Below are 25,821 nucleotides of genomic sequence, written 5' to 3' on the forward strand. Positions count from 1 at the left end.
GGGCAGGGCAGGGAGGGGCAGAGCGGGGCGCTCCCGCCGCGGGGGGCGGGCACTGGCACACCCGCCCCGCACACCCGGCCCGGCCCCGCCCCGCCGCCACCGGCCCCGCCGCCGGGAAGGCCCGGCCCCGCGGGTCTGTCGAACCCCGCCGCAGGGGTCTGTCGAACCCCGCCGCGGGGCCGCCGTGAGGGGCGACCTCCGCCCCACCGCTCCCACCGAGCCCCGCCGGCCGCGGGCAGCTCCCGCTCCTTGGGCACGCTGTCGCACGGGAGTGTCAGCTCTTCCCCGGGAATCGGCACAGAAGACCCTGCTGTAACCACTAGAAAGTTATTCAAGAAAATATTTCTCTCTCCCCACCATAAATATGCAATAAAGATCTGTGGTGAACTTGCAGTTCTTCAAATGCTTTGACAAGGGCATTTGGGATCCTGAAAGATCCCCCCAGAACTGGTGACTGATGGACACGGTACCATGTTCTTGCAGAAAAGGGGATTTCAGGGGTCTAACCTCGGTTGGCAGCAATGCCCTGAGGGGCTGCAGGAGTCCAGCAGACAGGACATGCACAGTGCCAGTCTGTGCCATGCAGATGAGGCCAGCTCTCAGGCAGCTGCCAGGATGCTCCTAAACTGAGGAAGGAAACTGAAAACCCAAAACACAACAAGGAGCTTGAAATCTCTGGAAACAAGTCCATTTCTCAAGTAGTCCCGTCTCAGCATTTTAATTTTGAACTTCTTAGGATTTTATTTCCAACTTCTTTTGTAATTGCCTCCTGCACCCAAAGTGGGGGGGCTCCTTTTTGCATTACACTGAAATGGCTATAGCATTGATCCCTGCAGTATCTGGACTTACTTACATAGGAAAATAGTTTCTGAATAACTCAAGACTATCAGCAAAACTACTGGATCAGGAACAACTCCCATGGCAGAGCATGTCCCAGCTGAGTTCTGACTTGGTATCAGGGCAAGGCTGGATTGCCCAGCACTGTGCTGCTCACCAGCACTCTTCTCAGGCCTTAGTTTCAGTGGGTAGCAAGCACTGGCACAGTGGCCAGAAAGATGCCATGGCATGCTCCAGCTATGACAAACCTGGGGCCCCAGATGGCACGGCATGTATCGCTGTGGTGTGCACCTGGCTGTTAGGAGTCAGTTGTGCACTGGCTCAACACAGATTTCCTCTCTATGGAATGTACTGGGTAAGTACAAGTCACTGCCATACATGGTTGCACAGTCTTGTAGAAAAATGAAGGTGCCTTAGGCCAGAATATTTGCCTTGTTAAGGAAAATGTTTTTAGCCTTTTTTTAAGTCATCAGATAACTTGGAGGCTAGAGGAGACATTTGCAGTTGGGCCGTGGAAGGTTATGAGAAGGGTCAGGGAGGTTCTCTAAATAGACCTCAATTGGAAAGTTATGAAAAGATTACACAGAGGTGTTTATTTTATAACTCTCATCCAAAAGTAACATCAATAGATGCATTCTTCAGCACCAAACCCCAGCTTTGAAATGAAAGCAGGATTTGGTAGCATACTGCCCAGTCAGGGGTAACTTGGAGGGTTCAAACACAGACATGTGCTCTGTACAGAGGAAGTGTTCCCTGCCAGAACTTGGACTCCTGTTCAAAATGATCTTGGTTTTTTGAAATATATAGACAGTACATTACCCAGTTTCCAGGCCTTAATTTTATAGTGAACATGTAGAGTTAACAGCACAGGAAACTGAGGGGACTGGGACCCTAGAAACACCGCCATGTGCTATCAGAGCACACACCAGATTCTCAGGGGATTCTGCAGCTGCATCCTCCTCCTCCTCCCTGAACTGGGTCAGTACTTCTTGTTCTACAGCTTGGCTATATTCAGAAGCCTCACGCACACCGTTCAATTCCTACTGCAGAAAATCTATACCACCACCTTGAACAGCCTCCATGCCGGGCAAGCTCACGTGCCTACTGCTGCAGAGACCAGCAGGGCAAGTGTATGTGAGAAGGAGTGTGAGTGTGCGCACACAGTCAGTCAGTGATGCAGTGGGGGAGTCCACCACAGTGCTGGAGCAAAATGCTGGAACGCAGGCAGCTGGGGCGGCCCTGCCACCTTATCTGCTGCATCCAAACCTCCCTGTCTCCACCTGCCTGACAGCAGATACCAGCGTCTCTGGGCAATCACCCTCTCACCCTCCTACCCGCTGGGCCCAGTGCCCAAGGTCCCAAGGACTACCCAGTACCTCTGCTGTCCATCACCTGGGACACAGGGGTGCCTCACTTCCTCTGTGGACACCCAGCTGTCCCTCTCCCTTCCCTCCCAGGCCCCGTGGCTCAGAGTCTGGGTGAGACAGAGATACAGATAAGGAATGGAGCCAGCTGGCTGTGATATAATCCACATCAGACTGAGATGGGACTGGCAGATTAGCAAAACTGATGATAGCGACATTCTCCTTTGTCTCTGGAGCCAAGGCCTCACACTCAGCATTTCCAAACTGATGTTTATGATCTCCACAGTTAATGAATGGCTCCTGCTCTGACCAGAGACACATGCAGCTCTTTGCCTTAGTCCCCCGTCACTGGGCTATTGTCACTTTTTTCCCCCTAACGTTACCTTCCTACAGCAATTCATTCCTGTGTAATACCTTAACTGGTGAATTCTTACCTCTTTATTCAGGAACATGATTGAAAAAATTCAGATTTCAGTAAAAGTCATCAAATTTTATTTTCGAATTTAAAATGAACTTGACCTAATAAACTAATGCCTCTAAATGACATCCTTTCATGAGAACACAAAACACAATTAAAATTAATCCTTAGTACAAAATATCTTATAACTAATTTTCTTTTAAAAAATGTTCAGTAAGAGCTGAATTGTTTGTTTTAACATCCCTCTCATGGAGATCTACAGCTTTTTACTTATAGATCAAATTCATAGTTTTTAGCATTTTTTTTAAATTATCTTTTAGCCTTACATAAAGCCAGCAGAAACATGTCTGTATGAGTGTTACATCAATGCTTCACACACGTAAACGAAGAGAAAGGCATCTTACTGATAACCTCTTACAGAGAGACCTTTTGGAATAACCAACAGGAGAGACATTTTCTTACTGCAGGTTTGGAAGACAAAATTTTCATGCCTTGAAACCTACGCATTCTCAGGATCAACCCTTTCAGCTTATTTTTTATATATTTCAAAAGAAAACATTTAAAGATGCCTCAGTGTTCTGGATTCGTTACTGTGAGCCCCGAGCTCTCTGCACAGGGCAGGGTATGGGCTACTGTAGAGAACAGCACTGGAGTCAAGAAAAGCGTTTGAGTACTGTTTTCCCGGGTTATTAGACTGCACTACCACAGTGTATCCCGTGTATTTTCCATGGATCCCTGAGTTCGCGGCGGCTCCGGCGGCTCCGGCCGCGCGCTCGCAGCGCCCTCTTCGGGACCGAGCGGCCCGTGCGGGACCGAGCGGCGGTCAGTGCCGCGGGGGGACACCCGCGGGGGAACACCCGCGCCAGCCGCCCCCCGGACTGACACAGACTGCCACACCCGCGCCAGCCGCCCCCCAGACTGACACACCTGCGCCAAACCAAACCACCTGCGCCAAACCAAACCACCTGCATCACTGCATCTGCACTGGTACCAAACCACCCCAGCACCTTTTCCCGTCACTGACTGGGCTGGCATTTCACAGGTCATCTCATTCCACCCCCTGCCATGGGCAGGGACACCTTCCACTATCCCAGTTTGCTCCAAGCCCCATCCAACCCGGCCTTCAGGTTTGGGGCAGCCACAGCTGCTCTGGGCAGCCTCTGCCAGTATCAAAGCCCTTCACATTTAAGGATCACCAGAACACTCACATATTTAAAAGATGCCATCCCCACTTAAGAGAATTCTCATCAAGTTCACAAAGTTGATTGAGAGGCAAAGAGAAGCCTATGTCCCTCACCACAGCACCCTGACTGTCGACAGGGACTGCAGCTGCCATCACCATGTCCTCACATCCCTCAGCCCCTAACACTGCCTGCCCAGGCCTCCAGGCCCAGGTCTCCATGTCTGCTTTAGTTCAGGCAGTCTTACTTTGTGTATGACTCACCTGTCCTACACACTTTCAGTCCTGGCAGAAAGTGGGACATAGACATAGCATGGCTTAGAGTAAAAACTACTTCCAGTTTTACCAGGGACCGCATTTCTGTTCCTGGCAGTACTAGTTTGCTGCCTGAGTACAGCAGCTTTCCGTTTCTCTCCAGGAAAGTCATGGCCTTCCCATCTTCACAAAGTATTTGAACACATCCCAGTAAAATCTCCTTCCTTCCTGCACACTGTGGGACTAGGTGATTAGATCAGCTCTTTTATTCAGGACTTCCACCTGCAAACTGCACCTGGCAGATTAACACAGCCGGGGGTGCCACAGCCCTGCCTGCTCTGAGCACCCTGGTAGTGCCACAGTATCACTGACACATCTCCTCTCCATCACCCACTTTCCTTTCATTCAAAAAAAAAAAACAAAGGAGCTACATGGGCTACTGCAGGGGAAAAGCCCAAGTATTATTTTAACCTTAATTTTCAACTAAATTACGGTTAGAATTACCACAGAACAGCTTCAGAAAGCCCTCATGAAAACATTGCAAAAATGATTAAAAATAAGATACATATCGCAGTCAAACCTACAATTAGAAATTACTTGAAAGGTTTTTGAGTTGCCATGGAATTTGATATTAGCACAGCAACTTGTCACAGACAGTGCTGCTACAGTGAACAAGAGGCAAACACAGCATTACCTTTAATTTTGGTGACATCACCAGAGTTGAAGACAATGTGGATAAAGATGGTTCAGCCCCTTTCCTAATTGCGCAAAATCACCATTCTACTGGAATCATCTATGGTCCTAAGGGAGATATGGGGATGATCTTGCATGATATTCTACTGCGGAAGATGTGGACCTGTTAAAAACATTGGTTACACAGTTGCAGTGGCTCTGCAACCTGTTACAGCATGCAGGTGTCTCCAGAGCTTGCTCTATCATGACTCAAGTGTGTCAGCAGAAGATGTAAGGCTGAGTTTCAACAGCACTGCCTACAGAAGGTTAAACTTTTTGCCTTGTAACTGAGCAATCAAGTAACCTCCCAGTGAAGGGCTCCAGATGTTGACAACTTGAGGTACTTGCACACCTCTACCCTGCCCAGAGCGACATCACCAACTGCAGAACCAGAGGACAGTGGAAAGGGTGAGTGTAACCTGAAGGAAGGGATTATAAAGTAAGAAGTGTGTGTATAACATTTTGACAGCAATAATACTTTTTTCATGTAACAATGATATCTAGACTAATAATTATTAGATCCTCCAGATTTCAGTTATACTCAAATTAAATTCCTGGCTCTCCTTACATAGTGTGTGCATCCTTTGCCCACAAACAAGACTTTGAGCCTAACACCACTCTCTGCTGCACAAAGGTCACTGTTCCCAGCCAGGGAAAGCAGCGCCTGGTACAGCATGGGTTTCCAGGGCAATTAAGCAACTGAAGATTAATTTCTGAGCCTGTGAAACAATCCTCAGCCTACTCCTGACTTAGCTCAACCTGCATTAAGCCATTACAGTGACAGGCCAGTATCTTATCTTGCTGAAAGATGTAACCAGCACAACCCTTTCACCCTGCAGAGCCCCAACGTCGGGCTGGCTTTTCGGCTGGGACAAGGAGAGCGGCCCGGCCGGCCCGGAGCTGGGGCTGCCCCAGCCACATCGACACACAGCTCCAGCTGGCTCTGCTGGGAGCACGGGCCTGGGGCTCCAGGCTGTGCAGCACCACTTCTAAGAGAGAGAATGGACTCCTGTTTTCCGGAAATGCTCCTCGTGCACTGTCCATCGAAGTTCTTGTACACCTGGCTGTCAGGGTACAGGTAACTCCTGTTTTACCCTCCCAAATGAGTACAAGCTCTCCCTTCACAGGAACTGTGCAAGTTGATGCTGTTTGAACGTGACTCAGTCGTAGATGCTGAAAGTAAAATCATATCTAACGTTTCCAGTCTTTTACAGCCAAAACTACAAGATGTTTTACTTCAATCAATTACAAAAAAATTTATGAAATGCTTACCACCTATGTAAGCTGAACGGGAGAGCCAACACTAGACAGACTATGGTGTTAAGATTGCTTGCTCTTCGGAGAAATGGGTTAAAGCCAAAGTCATCCCTTATAGATCCAGGACATACTGTTCAGAGCCAGAGCAGACTTTCCACATGGTTTTAATGTTACAAAAATCTCCATCTTTTGTCTTTTTACAAGTGTTTGTCCCATGTGTGTTGCATGGTGTTAAGGACAGAAGAATTTGTAAAAAAAAGTTTCTGGCAAATAAATTACTGCTTTAGAAGACTATTTACAGTCGGAGAGAAATTGTTTGTTCTTCCCCAACTCTGCTATATATACTGAAAAGGTGGCACCTTGCTGCCTTGTTTATGTCAACATGCAGTGTGTAGACCAGTGTAAGCACTTGGAAAGAGTCACTGTAAGTAATCAGGAAAAGCAAGCTTACTGCTGGTAGGTTTTTGATACTCTTGGGGTCAACATCACCACTGGAAAACACTGATGCGACTGCAAACTGAAGACTGTAAACTTATCCCAAAAGTACACGTAGACATTTTTTAAAACATGGACAGTAAAAGAATATAGATGTAAGCCTCAGGACCATGCTATCTCAACAGCATCAAACCCCTCAGAATTGTTTCTCTTGGTCCAAGGGTCATGGTCAGATCCTCTTTAATTAAGAGCACACGAATCAGACACCAGTTGCACAATGCCTTCTATCTTTATCAAAGGACTTGTCCTCCAATGAACAAGCCCGCAAAGAATTTTAGGAAAATAGAGGTTATAGCTAAAGTTAAATCAGAAAGTTAGTTCTCCAATAAAACAAACAAAAAATCCCCCCAAAATCCAAGAATGTTTCAACTAAATTGATCTGGGTAAAGAGAAAAATAGTAAGATAAATGCTACTTCTTGTTATCATCAATAAGCTGATCTACACAGCTTTGCAAGAACAAGTCACAGAACAGAGACTGTAATTTCAGTGAATGCTTTTCCCACACAGGCAAGACAAACTGAAGGAGACAACAGCGATCCCTTATCAGCAGAGCAGCCGGGCTGATCTAAACCATGTTCAGGCAACCCAGCACTGGAGGTCAGTCACAGGCTGCAGCCCGTGTTCCCAGAGCCTCTCAACAGCCTAAGAGACCAACAGCACCATCTACTCCAACTGGAATTCTTTGCTTTTATCAAACACACAAGAAAATGAGAGAGGAATTCAAAAAGCCATCTAGGTAAATGAAAGGTTTTCTTGCAGGAACTAGTTAACAGTTGCTAAGGAGGACTACTCTGGCTGCTGCTCGGCCCATCACTCCTTGTTTGACTGGGGTGTGCCATCCAACCAACCTAACGTGTTTCAAAAGTAGCTCTTGTTTCACTGATCAAACACGTACAAAATCAGCCACCTGCCATGTGAGAAAATGACTAATGCCTGCATCTTTTAAGCTCTCTGCTTCACTACTGTAGAAGCTTTTGAACACAGTAGCATTAGTGTTTGCTGAAAGAAACCCGCTTTTCAAAACAAGATTTCAAAGGGCTTAAGAAAACATACAAGGAGATCATAAAGATCAAAGGTAAATCTGAGTAACTTACTGCTGCTGCAGCGGCCTCCTCTCCCCCTACGTAGATAGAAGAAGCAATCTCCATCACAGACAAGTTTGTGGGAGCGTCTGTAGTGGATGATGATCTGGGCCGACCTGACTGAATATCCTGGGCAGACCTTCTGTTGATCTGGGGGCTTCCTTTCGGGGCATCTGCCTTGCCCCACCTGCTGTGCAGGCTCGTCCCTCTCTTCATTTTAGGTGGCACTCTGATCTGCTGAAGCACCCGGTTCAGAGCTGTGGGGTGGGTGGAGACACCATCAATGTCAGCACAGACGCTCTGGCTTTCCAAATCCAGGTCAGGCTCCAGCTCAGCCTGCGCTTGCTGCACATCATGTGGAGAAACGGACGACCTCCTGCGCTGATGCTGGAACAGGTGCTTCAAGCCTTGACCAATGACATTAATGTTCTCCAAAGCATTATGCGTTATTTTGGATAATTTTTGCTCTGATTCGTGTTGTTTTTTGGTCTCTTGATCTTGGGATTTGCCTCCAGGATCAGGGTCATCACACAACTGTTCAGTGCCAGAGGGCTCCATTGATGACACCCAACAGGTTTATTTGACTATTCATACATAAATACGTCCCCTGTCTTTAAAAGGCTTGTGTTTATTTTGAAAATGCCAAGATTGTCAGCCAATTAGGTGTGCAATTGCTTCAAGAGTGACTACACATGCAGCTGTGCCTCGGTGATCTCATGCTTATCTAATGTTAAACAAAAGAGTCGTTATTACACATCCATGCAGCAAGTAGTGGGTTAAAAATCCCATGTGCAAAACATGCCATTAACAAAACAAACAGTTCTCGGAGCACCCCTCCACGTGGCATTAGTTGCATTTAGGCTGTGAGCAGAAGCCAAAGCTTGTGTGAGACAAGTCACTCTTTGCCCGGGGGGGAAGCCCAGCACAGAGGGTACAGGAAAGCAAGAAAGGTAAAAAAGCTGTTCAAAAGGGGGAGGAGTGAGGAGACACCAGGGGGGTTTTGATTATTAAGAACAAGCCCACAATAACATCTAACAGACTATGAGGTTAAACTTCTGAAGAGCATGTTAGTTACTTTGGCAGAATTAATTTTGGACTTTGTCAAAGATCTTATATTTTGTGCTTTAAATGTAACATTTGCTCTGCCTACCTGATTTTCCTGTAGAATGCCTAACTTCCAGTATTTAACACATGCAAGAAAACAGAACATTTCCAAAGGAGATATAAATTTCCAAATAGCAAGAAATGGCTTATTACTGCCAGTATCCACTGATGGCACTGGAAACTAGATGTGAAAATCTGCCTTCGAGTGAAAACAGGCAAATGAAATGCTTTCAATTGGCACAGTCTTGTCCATAGCTCTCAGAGAAAACAAGAATGCGTTTTAAAAAGTAGATTAAGCAACCAATGTGCAAGGGATCAGCACCAGGCATGTGCAGGTCAGCCTCTGGCAGATGAACCACACGGCTTTTCTCCGAGAGCTCAACTCGAGCCATTCCCTGGGCTCAGGCAAGACTGGGTTATATGACAGTGCAGCTGAGCACTTGGAGAGCAACTACCATGGGAGAAGGTCAGAAAAGAAATGGGGAAGAAAGGGAGGAAGAAGGACACAGTATCCGAAAGAGTTTCACATCAGCACCATGAGATCACATGCTCAGAAGCTGACCACTGTTTTCTACAGGAGAAAACTCTGATTAGGCTTCTATAAACATAGAAACCAGCTCACAGAGGTCTACCTCAATCTTGGCAGAAAGCAGTTTGTGCTTTAAAAGAAATTATTTGAAATGCACCATATGTTTGGAATTTGAGAGCATTCATTTCTATCCAAAACCAGCTGCAGAAACATAATGCATTGAGTTTACAATTGGAGTGCTCCTGATTTTGTGCATCTGAAGCCTGACACAATGGGTTAAACAGATATTCCAAGATGCTTTCAAATTGCCATCCAAAAATATCAGAAGAGCTGCCTCACTCTCTCTTTTTTCAAGTGTCATTGCTATCAGCCAGAGAGAAGATGAAACTCAGTGCTTACAGAAAACAAAACACCAGAATCATGCAGGATTTTATCTCAGTGTTTTGAAGATGCTGTAAGCATTGAGTCTAAATATGCTGGCCAGTTTAATCAGTAACACATTAAATGCAAAGTAATAGTCTACATCTGAGAAAAATATATTTACCCATATTCATGCAGCAATTGCATGGCAGAAGAAAAATATGTGCAAAGAACATATTTACATATTTAACAAATTTACGCTTTGGGGGAAAAAAAATCACAAAACTAGATTTTAATTTTTAACCGACAGAACAAATGGTTTACTGAACAAAACTCACTGTTTGAAATAGCAAGAGCCCCCAGATAATTTGCTATATAAAATACAAACCTGACAGTTGACCCATAACTGCCTTTCTCATTTTAGCTAATTCGCTCAGCATGTATTTTTCATTCAGGACTCACTGAAGAACTGCAGTTCTTATCAGAGATGACCAATATAATCTATAACTAGGATTTCTGATCTCCTGCATGCTCTCTATCCAGATTACCATTGAAAATGATGTTGGTCTTAAACAACACCAGTCTAACTAGAGTTCCACACATTATCTGCTAGAAAAAATTAACCTGCTTAAATTAATCCTATGGTAATTTACAAACCAACCTGAAACAAATCAGCCCACACCTCACAAACAAGGCACGGCCACGCTGTGTATTCTGGGACAGATTTCTGAAATTACACTGACTCTTTGAGAGGCTGCTAACGGGAGCTTTGTAGTCATCTCCTATTCCTATTTCCATAGGATGAGTCTGTTTGAGCCTGAAAAGAGCTCTGCAAATTGCACATCTGGTATGGAGATTCTTAAAACTACTTATTTGTTCTAGTATCTTTTTGGGGAAAAATTACTTATAAATGTGAAGAACTGTGCATTTGCAGAATTAATTAGCACACATTTTCATTAGGATTCAACTTTTGTGCTCTTTTTTTTTCTCCACTTACAACCACCTTTATATTCTGCTTGGGAGGAATCAGAATACTTTATAGCATGAAGTTCAAAAACATACATTTCTTATTTGTAAGATAATACACTACATCAGGGACAAAATTCATCATTTCATATACAGCCACACTGAGCAGGTGTTGTAACATTATTACATCCCAGAACATGCTAATATAGTCCTTCATTTGTGCAATTATTTCACAGGAGCACTGGGAAAGAAAACAGTTCAAAAGGAAAAACTGGTAAACCCAACATTAGATAACTGTGAAAGGATAAACTCATACTTGCCTCCATCACTTGCCCTTTAGCATGGCTGATCCACAACAGTCCCTCCACTGAACAAAACTGCAAAAGAAATTGGGTATGAGATACAATTCTGGAAATGGGAGAAAATATGTGCACAAACAACAAAGCGAGCATGATTCCAACTTCTACTTTTTTAAAAAAATATTATTATTTTCTCCATTGAAATGCAAGTACCCCTGGAAGCTGAACTGTTTTAAGCTCCTTCAAATCACTGAAGGGATACATATATAACTGAAGTTAAAACTGAATCTTACAGAGTTAACCAAGAAGTTCTTGTGAAGGAACATTTTCTCTTGAGGTTCATGGCCACCATCATGTGCTGAAAATGCAGGGAGATGTCAGGACTCCAGCCTGCAAGGTCAGTCTCTCCACAAAGATTTTATCACCTTTTCCCATGCCTTCCCATATAAATTAACAAATGGCCATTTCAAAGGGTTCATCAGCAGAAGATTTTATGCTTTGGACACCAAAATGTGTTCACCATTTTTACTGTCATATCCATTAGTGCTCACACTGCAAGGGCAGTGTGCTCACACACACCAGAACGTGACCTTTCAACATCAGCCTCCTCTCACATCCACATGATGTTGAAACAGTTCCTTCCCATAACTTTATATTTAATATTGCTGACCAGCAGAACTAATGCACATCGTTTATGTTCCTGAAAGCTCAAATATTAATGCTGTAGTACAAGAAAACTGCACTGAAGTCACAGATGAGCAGATACCAAACACTCTGTTAGTGAAAGACAGATCTCCTTCTCCTTCCAATTTCTTTTTAAGAAACATCTTCCTGAGCACACCCATATCAGAATCAAGTACCTTAAATACCACCCATGGACAACCTCTAAATAACTGCTGTCCTGTCAAAGTATTGCTCATTCATTGCTGTCAATGTAAAATAAAGACCAATGGTTCTTCTACAAAGTTAGAAGTTCACATCTGAAGACCATTGACAACATCATCAAAGATTAGGCAATTTTCTATGTTTATTTTAGTTAAAATAACTCAGAGTAACTGGTTTTCAAAAATGGTTCTGGTGCTTTGCAGTACAACCAATTGCCACTGACATCTTTTCCACCCCTCTCTGAACATTCAGTAACTCCATGATTACACTGTTGTCTGAATCAAAGCTATAGAGGTCAAGACTTCAAAATTAATAACTATTCACCCTTGGAATGCTCCTACATTAAAGTGAATTACTTCCCTAGTTTTCAGGTGAAAAAAACCAAAAGAAACATCAAGAAGCTGCCTTAAAGTTATGTGAGACTTTTAGAGCAGAGAACCAAACTTAAAATTTACCCTTATAAGGTTAATATTATACCTCCATGATCTCTCACTGTTGCTGCCTTCGGATTTGTTTATGAACAATATACAGCACTATAACTGGAACCTACCAAAACCACTTGAAAAATATTCTTTTCTGGAAAAGTCTACATACAGGCCCTTGTCTGTCAGCTTAACAAAACCACTGCTTCAAGAAAGCTAAATGAATGTTAAAGAAAGATTTAATTAGACCCTTCTGATTTGCGGACATTCGCAATTACATACATCATACATATTTTCTAGAAATTTTTTTGTGATGTACATAAAAATTCAGAGACAACACTAAAAATGCAGCCTGCAGCGATTTTAGAAGTAACACAAATTGGATGGAATATGGGTATATACAAAGAATTCTTATAAAGACAATCTGCTTTACTAGACTCAAGAGGAAACTTGCAATTCACAACCGTATGGTCTGCTAGGGGAGGGCCAACAGATGACACTTCCACTTAGTTTAGTGGCCTGTTTCAGAAAAGCCACATCCTCACCTACTCTTCTTCAAAACCACATTGAAGCAAAGCCAAAGAGCAGCATTTCCTCAGGAACATCTCTGCTTTTTGCGAAAGAGAAAAAAGTTGCACTCCTGTTTACATGTTCTACAAATCAGGCAAGTGCGTGCTCTGAATTCAGGGCTTCACTGGAGGGCATTAAAGGGACATCTCCAGCCACAGTCCAAGCAGAGGCCTGAGGCTGTCCTTTCACAATACAAGAAATACAACACAAATAGCAATTTAAGGAATTCCCACTTCTTTTGTCTCCTGGAGCTTGTTTTCAGAACCACAGCATGGCATCCCACTTATGAACCAATACAAAAAAATTAACTGTTCTTTGAAGGAAAACAGGACTGAGGGAAGAATCTGACCATAGACCTGGTTATAATAACTTTGGGATAAGGTTTAAGGGAGGAAGTACAGTGACAGGGCACAATTACTCAAAAATGGTGTTATCAAAAACCACCTATCTGAAGCTGTGGCCACAACAGCTGGCGAAACAGGAACTCATATGAGCTTCAGCAAGGACTCATCAAAACACAAGTGATTTCACTTTCACAGTTCAAATACTGCATTTTGTAAACAGAGAAACTACCTTCCCTAAAGGAAAAGAGTGAGGAAGTATTAAGCAAATATTCAAAACATGGGGTCTTTCACAAAGAAAACAGCCTTGTAAATAAAGAACAAATAAACCAGTATCTCTCCCTTGCAATCCTAGTCAACATTAGTATCAGCAAAAAGTAATTTTTCCTTAGATGTGTGAATGTACTTAAAATGTGAGGAACAGAGCTCCCAACTCAGCAGACAAACAATGAAGATCTGCATATTAGTTGTGGAGATTTTAATAACACGATTTAACCCTCTCCATTCCAGCATGCAGGAAAGTCAAACAATTGCAGTGAGATTACCAAGGACTCGAGCAGGGACAACAATGACACAGACATCAGTCCCAGGTGCACAGCCCAGAGGCAGCAGTGGCTGGGCCCATTCCAGTGCTGGGGGCACACTCACTGCAGCTCAGAGCCCCACAGACCAGAGGGTGAAGACGAGTGAAGATCTGTGATGTTTTGGAAAACTGTGTAGGGAACAGAGAGAAAACGTGATCATCAGCACAATCTGCTCTGCTCTCTACTCAGAGGTGGGGGAAGCTCCAGGCTCCTGTGGACCATGACAAGGAAAAGGTGCAACAGCAATATATGCTCCTAAGTGTCTGTCTCATTTAAAATGCAACTTGAAGCACTGAGACCTGTTTGTCAAAACTAACCCCAGTTCATTGTTGGAAGAAACCATTTTTTAAGCTGCTTTATCAATTTTCACTACTGCAGAGACACACAGCAGCAGCAGAAGCCACTGTGTCACTAACATGGTTAAGATAAGCTTTGGAGGTATTCATGTCACAGGCAGGAGCCTATACTGAGCCTCTCCAGAGTATCAGAGCAACAGTAAAAGCCTACCTTCAAATCTCAAATGGATTCTACACAGGCAAAGGTGAAATGGAGCAATTCAGTTTCTTTTAGCTTCCCCTCTTTAAATAAATCTTTTGCTGGAATGAATTCAATTCCTTGAAGCATCTCAAATGTTTCTGTGGTCAGTTGCACTCCTATTATCGACTTTTCCTATTAACATTTACATTATCTGGATCTGATTCTTCAGTCTCCGGAAAAACACAACTTTACTAGGCCATGGTAAGCATTTTGGCAGGATCCTTTCAGGAGAGGAAAGGGTAGGAGAGCGAGATCAAAGCTGCTGTTATCTCCTCATTGCCTGTCTGCAAAGAGATACTGCCACTTTCAGTGTGTCAAAGCTGACTCAAATGTCAGGAATCAGTGAACCACAAAGTGGAAATACCGGTACTTTCATTCCACTTCCAAGAGAAGACAAAAGGTTACACTATAGCTATTTCTGGCATTAAAGAGAAACTTCTAAGCATGCTAGTCATATAAAAAAGAAGAGATGGCCTCTCATTTTAACTCCTAGCAGATCCATCTTTGACAATGCCAGCACTGAAGTTGGCAAGATTTAGCACCTCTAGTTTTAAAAGAAAGGTTTATTCCAGGCTTGGAGTCGTAAGCAGGTTAAAGCAAGCTAAATTAGCAGGCTTGTAAAGAAAGATGTCATCTACCACCGACCCACACTATGTGCGATTTTAACATGTGCTTTTAGCCCGGAATTTTGGAAAGTATCGTATTTACAATGATTCGCGAAAGAAGAAAGTAGAACTAACCTGGCATAGAGTGGTAAAATACTCCCCCTGATGACTCAAAACCAGCATTAATTCTCTGATCTTTGAGAAGTGTTAACTCACTGAGACTACAAGAGAGATCAAATGAAGTTTTCATTTGGCTCAGCAAAATCACAGCGCCATTCCCACTGATCCAGTACTCTGGCTACTGGGCGTATAAAAGCCTTCCACTAATACTTGGCATCAGATGAGTTACAGTTTTCAAAAACTAATGAAAACCATACTTGGTCCCAAAATGGGGAAAAGTCTACTAAAATCCAACCCACTGATAACCATCCCCACACTGCAACCCAGACCTCTAACAGGTCTGCCCTACACAGTGCACCTTAACCTCTCTCTGCTGCCATTAAATCTCAGACTCTAAGGAAGCACCACGTCTCCTATGTGATGGTTCCCTCCACATTGTTGAGAATGATGCCTGAAAACCTCCATGGTCTGAAGACCACTGTCATTGCAAAAGTCTGCCTGCAGGCTGCAGAACCTGATAGCTCTTTGCGCCAGTATTGCTTGAAACGTGACACAAATCAGGCAGGACAGAAATTCTGACCAGAAGTTAACAGCCCTCACTAACAGCTGATGCTGCCCTACCACTTCCAAACTGGCTTTTGTAATTCACAATATGACAGCTTCATCTTGCTCTTCAGAAGAAAACTCTCCTTCTCGATCTTTCTTTAAGACAGCTACTCCAGGGAGCTGTTAATTAAGTGAAATTCTGAAAAAATTATATAAGAGTAATGGCCTTAATCTGGGGCTTCTGTGTTTAAATGACTTTTTCTAATCAAGCAATAGCAAATTCATCCCTGTAGTGCTACAAACAAGATATTCGGGTTGCCCATCAAACTCTGCTTGCAGATATTCAGCCAGCACTCGCAGGAGGCTGGCAGGACCTACCCATGAAAGACCATGACATGTGTACCCTCACAGGCAGGAACAGCGGCAGCCTGGCCCGCGGGCCTCAGGGACCCGCGCGAGAAGAGCCACGGGCACACCTGTCCTGTGGCACAGGGACACACCTGTCCTGTGGCACACGGACACACCTGTCCTGTGGGGCACAGGGACACACCTGTCCTGCGGCACACGGACACACCTGTCCTGTGGCACACGGGTACCTGTCCTGTGGCACACGGGCACACCTGTCCTGTGGCACACGGACACACCTGTCCTGCACCACAGGGACACACCTGTCCTGTGGCACATGGGTACCTGTCCCGTGGCACACGGGCACACCTGTCCTGCGGCACAGGGACACACCTGTCCTGCAGCACACGGGTACCTGTCCTGCGACACAGGGACACACCTGTCCTGTGGCACATGGACACACCTGTCCTGCGGCACACGGACACACCTGTCCTGTGGCACATGGGTACGTGTCCTGTGGCACACGGGCACCTGTCCTGCAGCACAGGGACACACTGCCAGGCCTCTTCTCAAGTGCCAGGGAAGGAGACAGGCACAGCCACTACTCCCCATCCCCGCAGAGCAACACCATTTGGAATAGGAGCCACATGAGCTGTCCATCAACTGCTACCACACGGAGCTGTGAATTCCCTACTTCTTTTACTTTTTGGACTTCTGCCATAAAAATACTGATGGCCATCTATGATCCTTTTCTTCTGTTGGGTTTAATCGTGCATTTTTAGAGAATACACAAAAATTGCACAAACACAGCACAGCTAAGCAGCCACACTCACAAATATGGTGCTCTTCAATATCCACCTCCACATCCAGCTGCACAGAGACAGTAATTTGGTATAAAGAAACTGGGCTTGATGATTTGCTTGCCAGTGGGAATCAAGTAGTCACGCATTTAAAACCTCAGCCAAAATCAGAATGTTTCCTCCCACATTCATGGCAGAATCCACATGAAATGTTCGACAAAATCTTTACCCAAAGCAGCACAAAAAGGGAGCATATTTGTTTGAAATAAGACTGAAATTTACCTACCACTGAGAAGGTGCAGGCTTATAACCAGAGCCAAAACCAAGACCCAAGCTAATGCCTCCTTACAGAGCCATCGCTCAACCTGGGTGCCCCCCAGAACTCCCCGGTCACTTGCTGCAGAGCAGCTTTGCAGCTGATCGGGCCCCCAGCACAGGTACATGGGTTGTTATACCACCTGCTACACTGGGTTGGTCTTCCCTAGGTGCAGGGCTTTGTGTTTCTCTTTGTTGAACTTCATGAGGTTTCTGCCTGCTTATTTCTCAAGCCTATCCAGGTGCCTCTGAACGGCAGCACAATCATGAGGTCTATCACTTCTCATATTGTATCACCTGCAAAATTCCTCCCAGTGCACCTGGCCCCATTATTATTAGGCTATCAGTGAAGAGGTTAAACAGTACCACACCCAGTACTTTTCCCACAAACTGAAATTGCACCGAAAACATTTAAAGGACTTTGGTAAATCAGAACCAAAACTCCATCTTTCAACACAACAAACCAGCTGAAAACTAACTCCCACAGCAAAAGTGTGACCAGCATGGGAACTGTTCTGCAGAGCAGCAAGCAGCCACTACTACAGTCTCCCATTCCCCAAGTCCCACTCCTTTACCTTAGGGTGCTCTGCAGCCCAAGCAGTCAAACTTCTTACAAGTATTCAATGTGAACTCACCAAGTTCTTCTGTTACAGTAAGGCTTATGGATCCTGTACATCTTCCCCAAAGATTTAATGTATTTAAAGCATTTAATGTAAATCTACAGCCACCAGAGCTAGAGGCTACCCCAGTTGAAAGCCAACAGAGGGAAGGACCACAGCACCACATACCTTGGAGGGCCTGGCTCCCACCAACAAACCTTTTGCCTTACTAGTCAGTCAACTATCACTGGCCTGAATGAGATAAGTCCAGTCATAACAGATTCTGATCCAAAGTTGCTTTTTGTTAATTTCTCCCATTTTAACCATTATTCAGCCTCAGGAACATGCCAAGGATACTCGCTGCTCCTCACAGACAAGTGACACTACCCCTTACGACTGCGACCCATTAAAGCATGAGCCACTTGCTCAGCAGGCAGTGATTTACAAACATGGACACTATGGGTGCAGCATTCCCAGCAATCCCAGAAAAGGCCATAGTCCTTTTGCTCCAAACTAGTATAACTGAGGATCATGAAAAACACATTTATTTGCTATCAGGATAATCACCATGGTAACTGGCTTCCAGGAAAATAACAGCCAACAACTTCAGGACAAAGGCCACTATGAGACCTGTTAAGGACACCATCAGCTCACATAAACCCAAACAATACTGAAATTTGCCAGACTTATCTCTGAAGGAACTGTATGTAGACACCTGCAAACTTCCTGTCATAACTCATCACACCAGCTGAATCATTGGCACTATCATCCATCTCAACACTGCAGTGCCCTTTAACGTTCTTTGAAGTTTTCAGATACCCTGTAGGGCAGTTTTAAGGCAATATTCTCTAATGTACACAATTTCACCTTTTGGACCATTTCTTATATCAAAAGAAAACTTTATCTTACACTCAAATTCCTTGTCACTCCACACATTAGTATTCACTTTTAGTTATATGAGTTTGAATAATGAAACTGCAACACTTAAGCTATGTTTTTCATGAAACTGAATGTTTTACAAAGGGAGGTCAACCTCCTCTTATAGTTAAGGAAATAAAGATTAATACTCTGCTTGGGATATACCCTCAGGGAGACAAGGAACCTATGCATTCTTACAGGTTTTCAGAGATCCTGCAGGGATTGTTCTATTTTAACAGAGGAGCAGCTTTTTTGGGAAATGTGCACCAATTTTAATTGATGAGATTACAGAGATCATAACTTATTTATGTACAACTAAAAAATGCGCCACAAAAAAATGGGTTACACATCCATGTCCTTGGTACACCGTGTAAAGGACCACTAAGGTAGCAACGGGCAGCTCAGCAAACCACTCCTGGTATGTTTCTACAGTTTCCATGAAAGCAGCTCACAGGAAACAAACACACTTCTCTCCCCAATGCTATTTTAGCACACTGCCACAGCCAAATAATACTGCCCAGGTACACTGAGAAACACATTTAAAGTGTGCTGCACCACATTCTGCCCACTTGTAACAGAGAATCTCACTAAACTGCCAGACCTTGGCTCCAGCTCTGCTTGCAGGGGAACGATGGAGGAATTCCTTCAGCCCAGGTAAGGATCAATTCCCTTCCCAACCACAGCACTTCAGTGCCAATCACAGCCCATTCTGCCTTCCTGTAACAGGAACAACACCATCAGGCCGTTCTGAGCCAGACAAGGAGGCACATAGATCTGTGTACCTTTCAGTATTGTCTCAGCCTGAATCACTGGAGCTTTTATCAATAAAGCTTAGAAAAGTGTGTTTTCTGCTAAATGCATCCTGTACAGCAATGTGGCATGCTGAATGATTTAGTCAGGTAGCTACTTTCAGCATAATAATTTTCCTTTTTAAACAAAGCCCACTGTTGAATAATGTCTCTTCTGGAAGCCAGACATGCGTGTTTGGCTGCCTTTCACTGTAACCCCCCATTAACTGACCAGACCACCACTGCCCTGGACTGTTGGCATCTACATCATGGGAGGGATAACCATGTCCAAGTACTTTACAGCAGGAACAGATGTTATCAGTGCACACTGGCCTCTCCTAAACTCATTCAGAGGAAGTTAGCCAACTTCCTCATTCCAGGTTTAGAATTCGATATGTAAAGACAGACAAAAGCCTCCAGGCAAAATACACCTGTGCAAGCTGGTGATTTTCTGCGCTTCTCAAACAGCCAAGGTTGTCCATCTTCTGTTACCTGGGTGGGACAAACCTGCACAGTGACAAGGCAAAGCCCATCCAGCTCTGCTATTCTTGTACATCACAGGCACAGTGTCCTATGAGACTGCTGCTTTCTGTCAGCAGAGAGCACTGCGCTAGCAACTGTGCCCAGGAAGGCAAGCAAAACTTCCTTCTTTCTCAACCTTCCTTCCAGCTACTTCCCAATTGGGTGGAGGTACATTGTAACTTTATGTGAGCACTTTATCTAACTAAACACTGTGACCTCACAGTGCATTTCAATGGCTACAAAATGTCGGTCACACGCTTTGAAGGAAAAAATGTCTGCAGACCTCGGTAGCATTTAGGAACTAAACGGACGAGCAGTAAAGGCTCAGGTCAAACAACCAAGCTTTTCTCAAGAGAATCTTTTGAATACTCCCACAGCAGATTCAAACAAGGTCACTCTCCATACAGTGCCAGCTGGGTACTGTGGTGCTCCTATAGCCTCACTGTGCATATGTATATTCTATTGCTAAAACCATGCATAAGGGTGCACACCCATCTGAACCTAGAAAATGTACACCTAGAGCCCCCTTTGCCCTAATAAGATGGCCTTTCTTCCCACGTATTCTAAGTTATAGCAGCCATACATACCTCAAAATTGCTCAAGGTAGCCCGTCTCTTTGCATAGATATGCTCACAGTTGTAATCCAAATGTCTTCAACAGAGGTCTAACTTTAAAAAAGTTTAGAAGTGTAAATTCCACAGGAAATAGGAGAGTCGGGGAGAGAAGTAGATACAATTTATCAGCTTCTACATTTGCAGACATCTGCAGTCGGTACTGTAGGTCATTTTCAGAGTAAATCTTGGCAACAAAACTTCTTTGTAGAGGAGAAAGACCTGCCAAAATTAACAAGCATAGTAAGAAACACCATTAATACCCGATAAACAACAAAACAGCATACAGATTCAGTCCCCTTCAGAGAAAAGAATTAACTAATTTGAAATACTGTGTTTCTGTTAGCCTTGATGCATTTAAAATCAGAAGCAGCCTCTGAAGTTATCTCATATTCCAAGTACTTGAATCTAATAAATTATCTCAAGGACAGAAATTCTCTAAGTATTCAAATAATATTTGATCATATTAGAGTATGCAACGCTACACCACAACAGGGAGTGCCTTGTTTCAGACAAACCACAGCTCACCAAATGCCTTGATGTTCACCACATATTTTCACACAAGAGTGTTTGTGTGACCAGTGTCAGAGTAAAGAACTAAGCTGCTGTCCAAAACAAGGACTAACACAGAGCATGATGGAAGCCCCAACACAGCATGTACATAAGGTACATACCTGGGGAGTTCCTGCACAGCGTAAATGTTCAGGAGTGTTGGCAAACTTCTGAACTTCTCTGGTTTGGTTGAAGTTAATAAAATGTAAACTCTTCTGGGGCAGAGACCTTCTACTCTGTTTGCATTTCACATGGTATGTCAGACCTAGCTTCCAAATCAAAGCTGTTCAATGTTACTGTGATACAACTGTTTTTTACTTTTGGTACAACAGTAGGATTCTTCTTTATAAATAAAAAAGGCCAACCAGATCTGCATTATCATGAAATGATTCTGAAAGTATGGAGACATTTCATTTTGCAAAAAAGACTATCTCCACAGAATTGCTTGTTTCTTTCTTTCCTTTTTCCTTAACATGCTTGGCTGCAGGAACAATTTTAAGAATTTGGAGCTTAAATTCAAACTTAAAGAATCAGCTCGCCGTGTTGTGACAATATCCAGGGTCTCAACTGTTTAGGGGCATTACGAATTTTAAGTATTTAAACATAGCATAATACTCAGTTTCTAGTAGTGCAGACACCACCTTCACATTCCAACTCATCGCCCATCTTTGCTCTTCACAAAGATGTCAATTATCCATTAGAAAACATTGTGCTGAGTTCACAGACTGGTTGAGGGTGGAAAGAACCTCTGGATGTCACCTGGGCCACCCAAGGCTTGTTGCCTACAAACCACTTTAACAAGTCTCACTGCTGGGATTCTGGCCCAGAGAGGTAACACGACTCCAACCCTCATGGAGAGCACACAACCTTCCCCACAGCAACCAGCTCTCATCAGGCCTCAGGGGACAGGCAGAGGGAGAACCACTTGCCACGTTTCAGAGGTGAGGAGACTCGAGGTCTGTCAAGGGGCAGCCACTCTGCCAGCTCACCTGAGCAATAGCTTACACTTGGTGAATCCCTGTCCCAAAGCCCAGCTCTCACCAGCAGATGACAGCTATGGAACTGAGAACACATCACATCAGAGGACTGTACTCCCCAGCAGGAGAGACTCCTCCCCCAGAGCTCTAAGCAAAAATTCCTAGAAACCCAGCCCGAGATGTTATCACGCCAGCTGTTTTTGAATGGTTCACAAACAATTCTCTGAAAGACCAGAGAAGACACTAACACGAGGTTTGCCTGCCTGCAGTGCAGCCCCAGCCAGGCACAGGCCAATCACCGAAGCAGAAGAGCTGCCTTGCTAGATACAAGCCATTTCCTACAGAAAGCATCTCTCTAAACACACAGAAACAAAACTTGTAGTCCTCCAATGATTTCTCTTTTGTATCTGAGTTAGATGCAGGTTTTAATTATTGGAACTTTAGCTATGATTAAGTAAGATGCGAGAGAGCCCAAACCATGACAACAGAACTGCTTAAAAAAACAAACTCAGCAACTTTTATGTGGTAGATGGACATGGGGAAGCCCCAAACTTCAAAGAACTTGAAGTTTCAATTTCTTTCTAGTGCAAAATCCCCACAAAGGAGATCTTCCTCCATCTTCAGTTTGCTTCCATATTTTGGATCTTCCAGATTGGCTGGGTGGGTTTATCAGGCAGGTAAACTGGACACAGCGGATACGAAGCTCCAATAAACTTGTCCATTTGACCCTGTGAGGCTCTGAAGTTGCTGAGCAGCACAAGTCCTGCAAGCTGGAGAACTCCACTGTCCCCAGACAAGAGAGGGGAGAGTCCCCCAGCACCAAGACAGGAATAGTCCTCCCAGTGAGTACACTGGGCTTCCCTTGCCTCCAGACACTTCCACATGGACAAAGAACCTACCCTAGGAGGAGGATTGTCCTGTGACCAAACATGGAGTCATTTGCCATGTGTTAACCTCGTGTAAGAGAGGGCTGGCAGTGAGCAGCAGGAACAGCAGTGCTCACTCCCCAGGATCAGGAGAAGCCTGTGGCACTTGCTCAGGTCAAGGCATCACTACTTCAGTGGCCACACCTGTAGCCTAGATTGTTACTAAAGGCTTCCACCTTGCAGAAACACCTGATTTTAAAGTTTGTGGATGATGGACACTGTTTCTGATGCTAGTTACCTTCTGATGGCAGTTAATTACCCTCCTTCTCCTCTAGGATTCCACTCAGATCTTTATACCTTCAGTTCACACCTTTACACCTTCTGCCCACCAAGAAGCCTCCTTAAGTATCCTTACTGACAAAAGTCTTGTTGTGAAAGCAACGCATCCACCCGCAATACAAGATTCATACACCAGGTGCTTCTGTACCACTGGTGGCAGCAGCTGCACACACAGGTCACACACACAGTGCCAGCTCCAAGTCTCTGACTTTTGGTACTTGGAATGCTCTGAAGCTGCCGCTTTACATCTTAAGTTCTTTACTTTAGGAGCTTGTTCCCGCAACTTGCTTTTAAACTGGCAAAATCTGAGCTCACCATGAAATAATTCTTGTCTTAACGATCTCATCAAAGGCAGCCAAGACGGGCAGGAATCGGTGAAGCGAACACACGCCTCAGCCACCGCCGAACCAGCGCGGGGGCCGCGGCGGCGCCTCCCGAATCCACGGCACCGGCCCTACGCGCGCGGGGCCGCCCCCGGAGGGGCCGGGGGATCGAACGGACCAGGGGGATCGCGCAGGCCGCGGGGATGGCGCCGGGGGGCCGCTCGCCGCCGCCGGGCCGGGCAGTGCCTCCGCATAGGCCAGGCCAGGCCAGGCCAGGCCAGCGCGGCCCCGCCGCTCACACCGCCCGAGCCCTGCCCCCCGGGCCGCGACTCCGAACCGGCCGCAGGACCAGGACGGCGGTGGCGGGAGAGCGCGGCCGAGCGGCGGATCTGAGGGCGGGGGAGGCTCCCGCGATGGGCGCAGCCAGGGCCCGGCCCGGCGAGGTCCCCTCGCCCCGTCCCGCGGCCCCGGGTGCACCCCCGCCCCGCTCCCGGCCCCGCTCCCGGCCCATTCCCCCCCGGTGTGCCGCTCACTCACCGGCCGAGCGGCGGCCGCTCCATCCCCGCGCGCCGCCACCGCCCGGCCCGGCCGCGCGACGTCGCGCGTGGGGCGGGGCCGGGCGCGTGCGGCGGTGTCACCGCGGGGGCGGGGCCTGCGGGGGGCATGGCCGCGCCCACAGCGCCTGCGCGCTGGGCCTGGGCTCTAGGTCTCGGTTCCGGTCCCCGTCCCCGTCCCCATCTCTGGGCCCAGCTCCCCTCCTGCCCCGCCGGGTCCTGCCCGCGGGGCGGCTCTCGGTGCCCGCGCTGCGGCCCAGCGGGCTGCTCGCATCTCCAGGAATGTTTTTTCCCGACTCTCCTGTTTCGTCTCCCGCAGTCCCTTCCCGCCGGGCCCGGCCCCGCAGGCACAGCTGAGCCCCCTTGTGTGGCTGCTCGCCTTAACCCCGATACCCCAGCACTGGTGTGTGACCCCTGCACTGCTGTGTCACCTCACACAGCTGTGTCACTCCCACACTGGTGTGTCATCCTCACACAGCTGTCACAGCTCTGAAGAAAGGGCTCTCTCTGGTGGCGGCACCACTGAGGGGCTCTGCGAAGGATTCAGCGACGGCACTGAATTGCAAACTGTGCCTTCCAGTTTGCAGTAGGGAATTGGCACCGGGGTTGTGGTACCGCCTGTGTTTCAGAAGCTCCTTGACCAGCTGCCTCTGCCTCCCCCCCGCGTTTCTGTGGAGCAGGGTCAGGTGTGTGCTCTGCAGAGACACCGCTCACCTCGTCTCAGGCGGTGCATCAGCCATCAGGACCGTCCCTCTGTCGCAGCAGTATCACCTGAGGTGACACGCTTGGGTATTTTTAGAAGGCTGCACCCTTTCTGGAAGCTGATTCAATGAGAAATTTGCCTTGATCTGTATTTGTCTGATGTAATTAATGCATTGTTGGATCAAGGGTTAGACTTGATGATCTCAGAGATCTTTTCCAACCTGGTTGATTCTATGATTTGGCTGCACAAAGTTGGAACTTACACAACCTGACTTTTATTTCAAATCAGCGCTCATTACTTCTTACATTTTTTCACATAAAGCTCAAGAATTAATTACAACAGCCAATGCCTTCCCAGCATCTTCTTCCTGGCAGTGTCGCTCATGGGCCAGGTGTAACATTCCAACCCTGGGAGCTGCCGGCTCATGGGATTGGCTATGAGTTTTACTTTAATATATAGATATAGGATTCTTTGATACCTCGAGAGAGCATCAAGAGAATAAGCCACGGGCTTGTTCCCACAAAATTTCTTTATTAATTTAGGGGAGTAAATAAGGGAATTTGGCCAAAGTTCAAAAGGACACCACACAAGCTAGACAAAAATGTTCCACTACAATACTGATTCAACATACATTATTAATCCACAACCCTTAAGTCAAAATCCAGTAAAGCAACAACACTTAAGGCAAAATTCAATGAATTCCACAACACTTAAATCAAGATCCAATCCCTCCAGCTCCAAATCACCCCAAGCATCAAGAAAAGGAGCAGAGAGACAGAAGCAGAGGGATCAAGAAGAGTGAAGGAGAAAGGAGAGACAGATTATATAGCTACCATCAAAGCCTTGTAGAAAACCAGCTCTCAAATTCAATGGCAGGGCCGTGACATGAGGCAAACATATGCCCTTGGTTTTATTCTCTGGTCCCTATAGCAAACCCCCCCAGGTGGGGCCTCTGACCCACTGTCCACTCTGGGGTTCCAGGTCAGGGTAAGGGGCAGTGTCCTCACCGTCCCTGCCAATCTGAGCTGGGTGAGGGGCTCCAGGAGGTGTGGGGTGTTATAGGGCAGTGTCCTCACTGTCCCTGCCAATCTGAGCTGGGTGAGGGGCTCCAGGAGGTGTG

General features: G+C 45.8%; 1 protein-coding gene across 8 annotated transcripts in view; it reads right to left on the bottom strand.

The window, feature by feature from the left end:
• Positions 1-25,821, bottom strand: part of TMCC1 (transmembrane and coiled-coil domain family 1) — a 111,401-nt gene that overhangs the window by 54,744 nt on the left and 30,836 nt on the right. For 2 of the 8 annotated variants that reach the window (XM_027702597.1, XM_027702598.1), the window contains exons 3-5: positions 20,364-20,609; positions 10,901-10,957; positions 7,634-7,878 (exon numbers count right to left, since the gene is read on the bottom strand). In XM_027702597.1, coding sequence (XP_027558398.1) covers positions 7,634-7,837 — 204 coding nt within the window. In that variant the 5' untranslated portion in view covers positions 7,838-7,878; positions 10,901-10,957; positions 20,364-20,609. Of the gene's footprint in view, positions 1-7,633; positions 8,346-10,900; positions 10,958-19,067; positions 19,184-20,363; positions 20,610-21,061; positions 21,269-23,436; positions 23,555-23,981; positions 24,034-25,821 lie in introns of those variants that run through there. The other 6 variants (XM_027702601.1, XM_027702596.1, XM_027702599.1 and 3 more) reach the window with 6 other exon arrangements.

Source organism: Neopelma chrysocephalum, unplaced genomic scaffold, assembly GCF_003984885.1.
Source record: "Neopelma chrysocephalum unplaced genomic scaffold, ASM398488v2 Primary Assembly neopelma1_189, whole genome shotgun sequence".
In the NCBI taxonomy this organism is placed as follows: domain Eukaryota; kingdom Metazoa; phylum Chordata; class Aves; order Passeriformes; family Pipridae; genus Neopelma; species Neopelma chrysocephalum.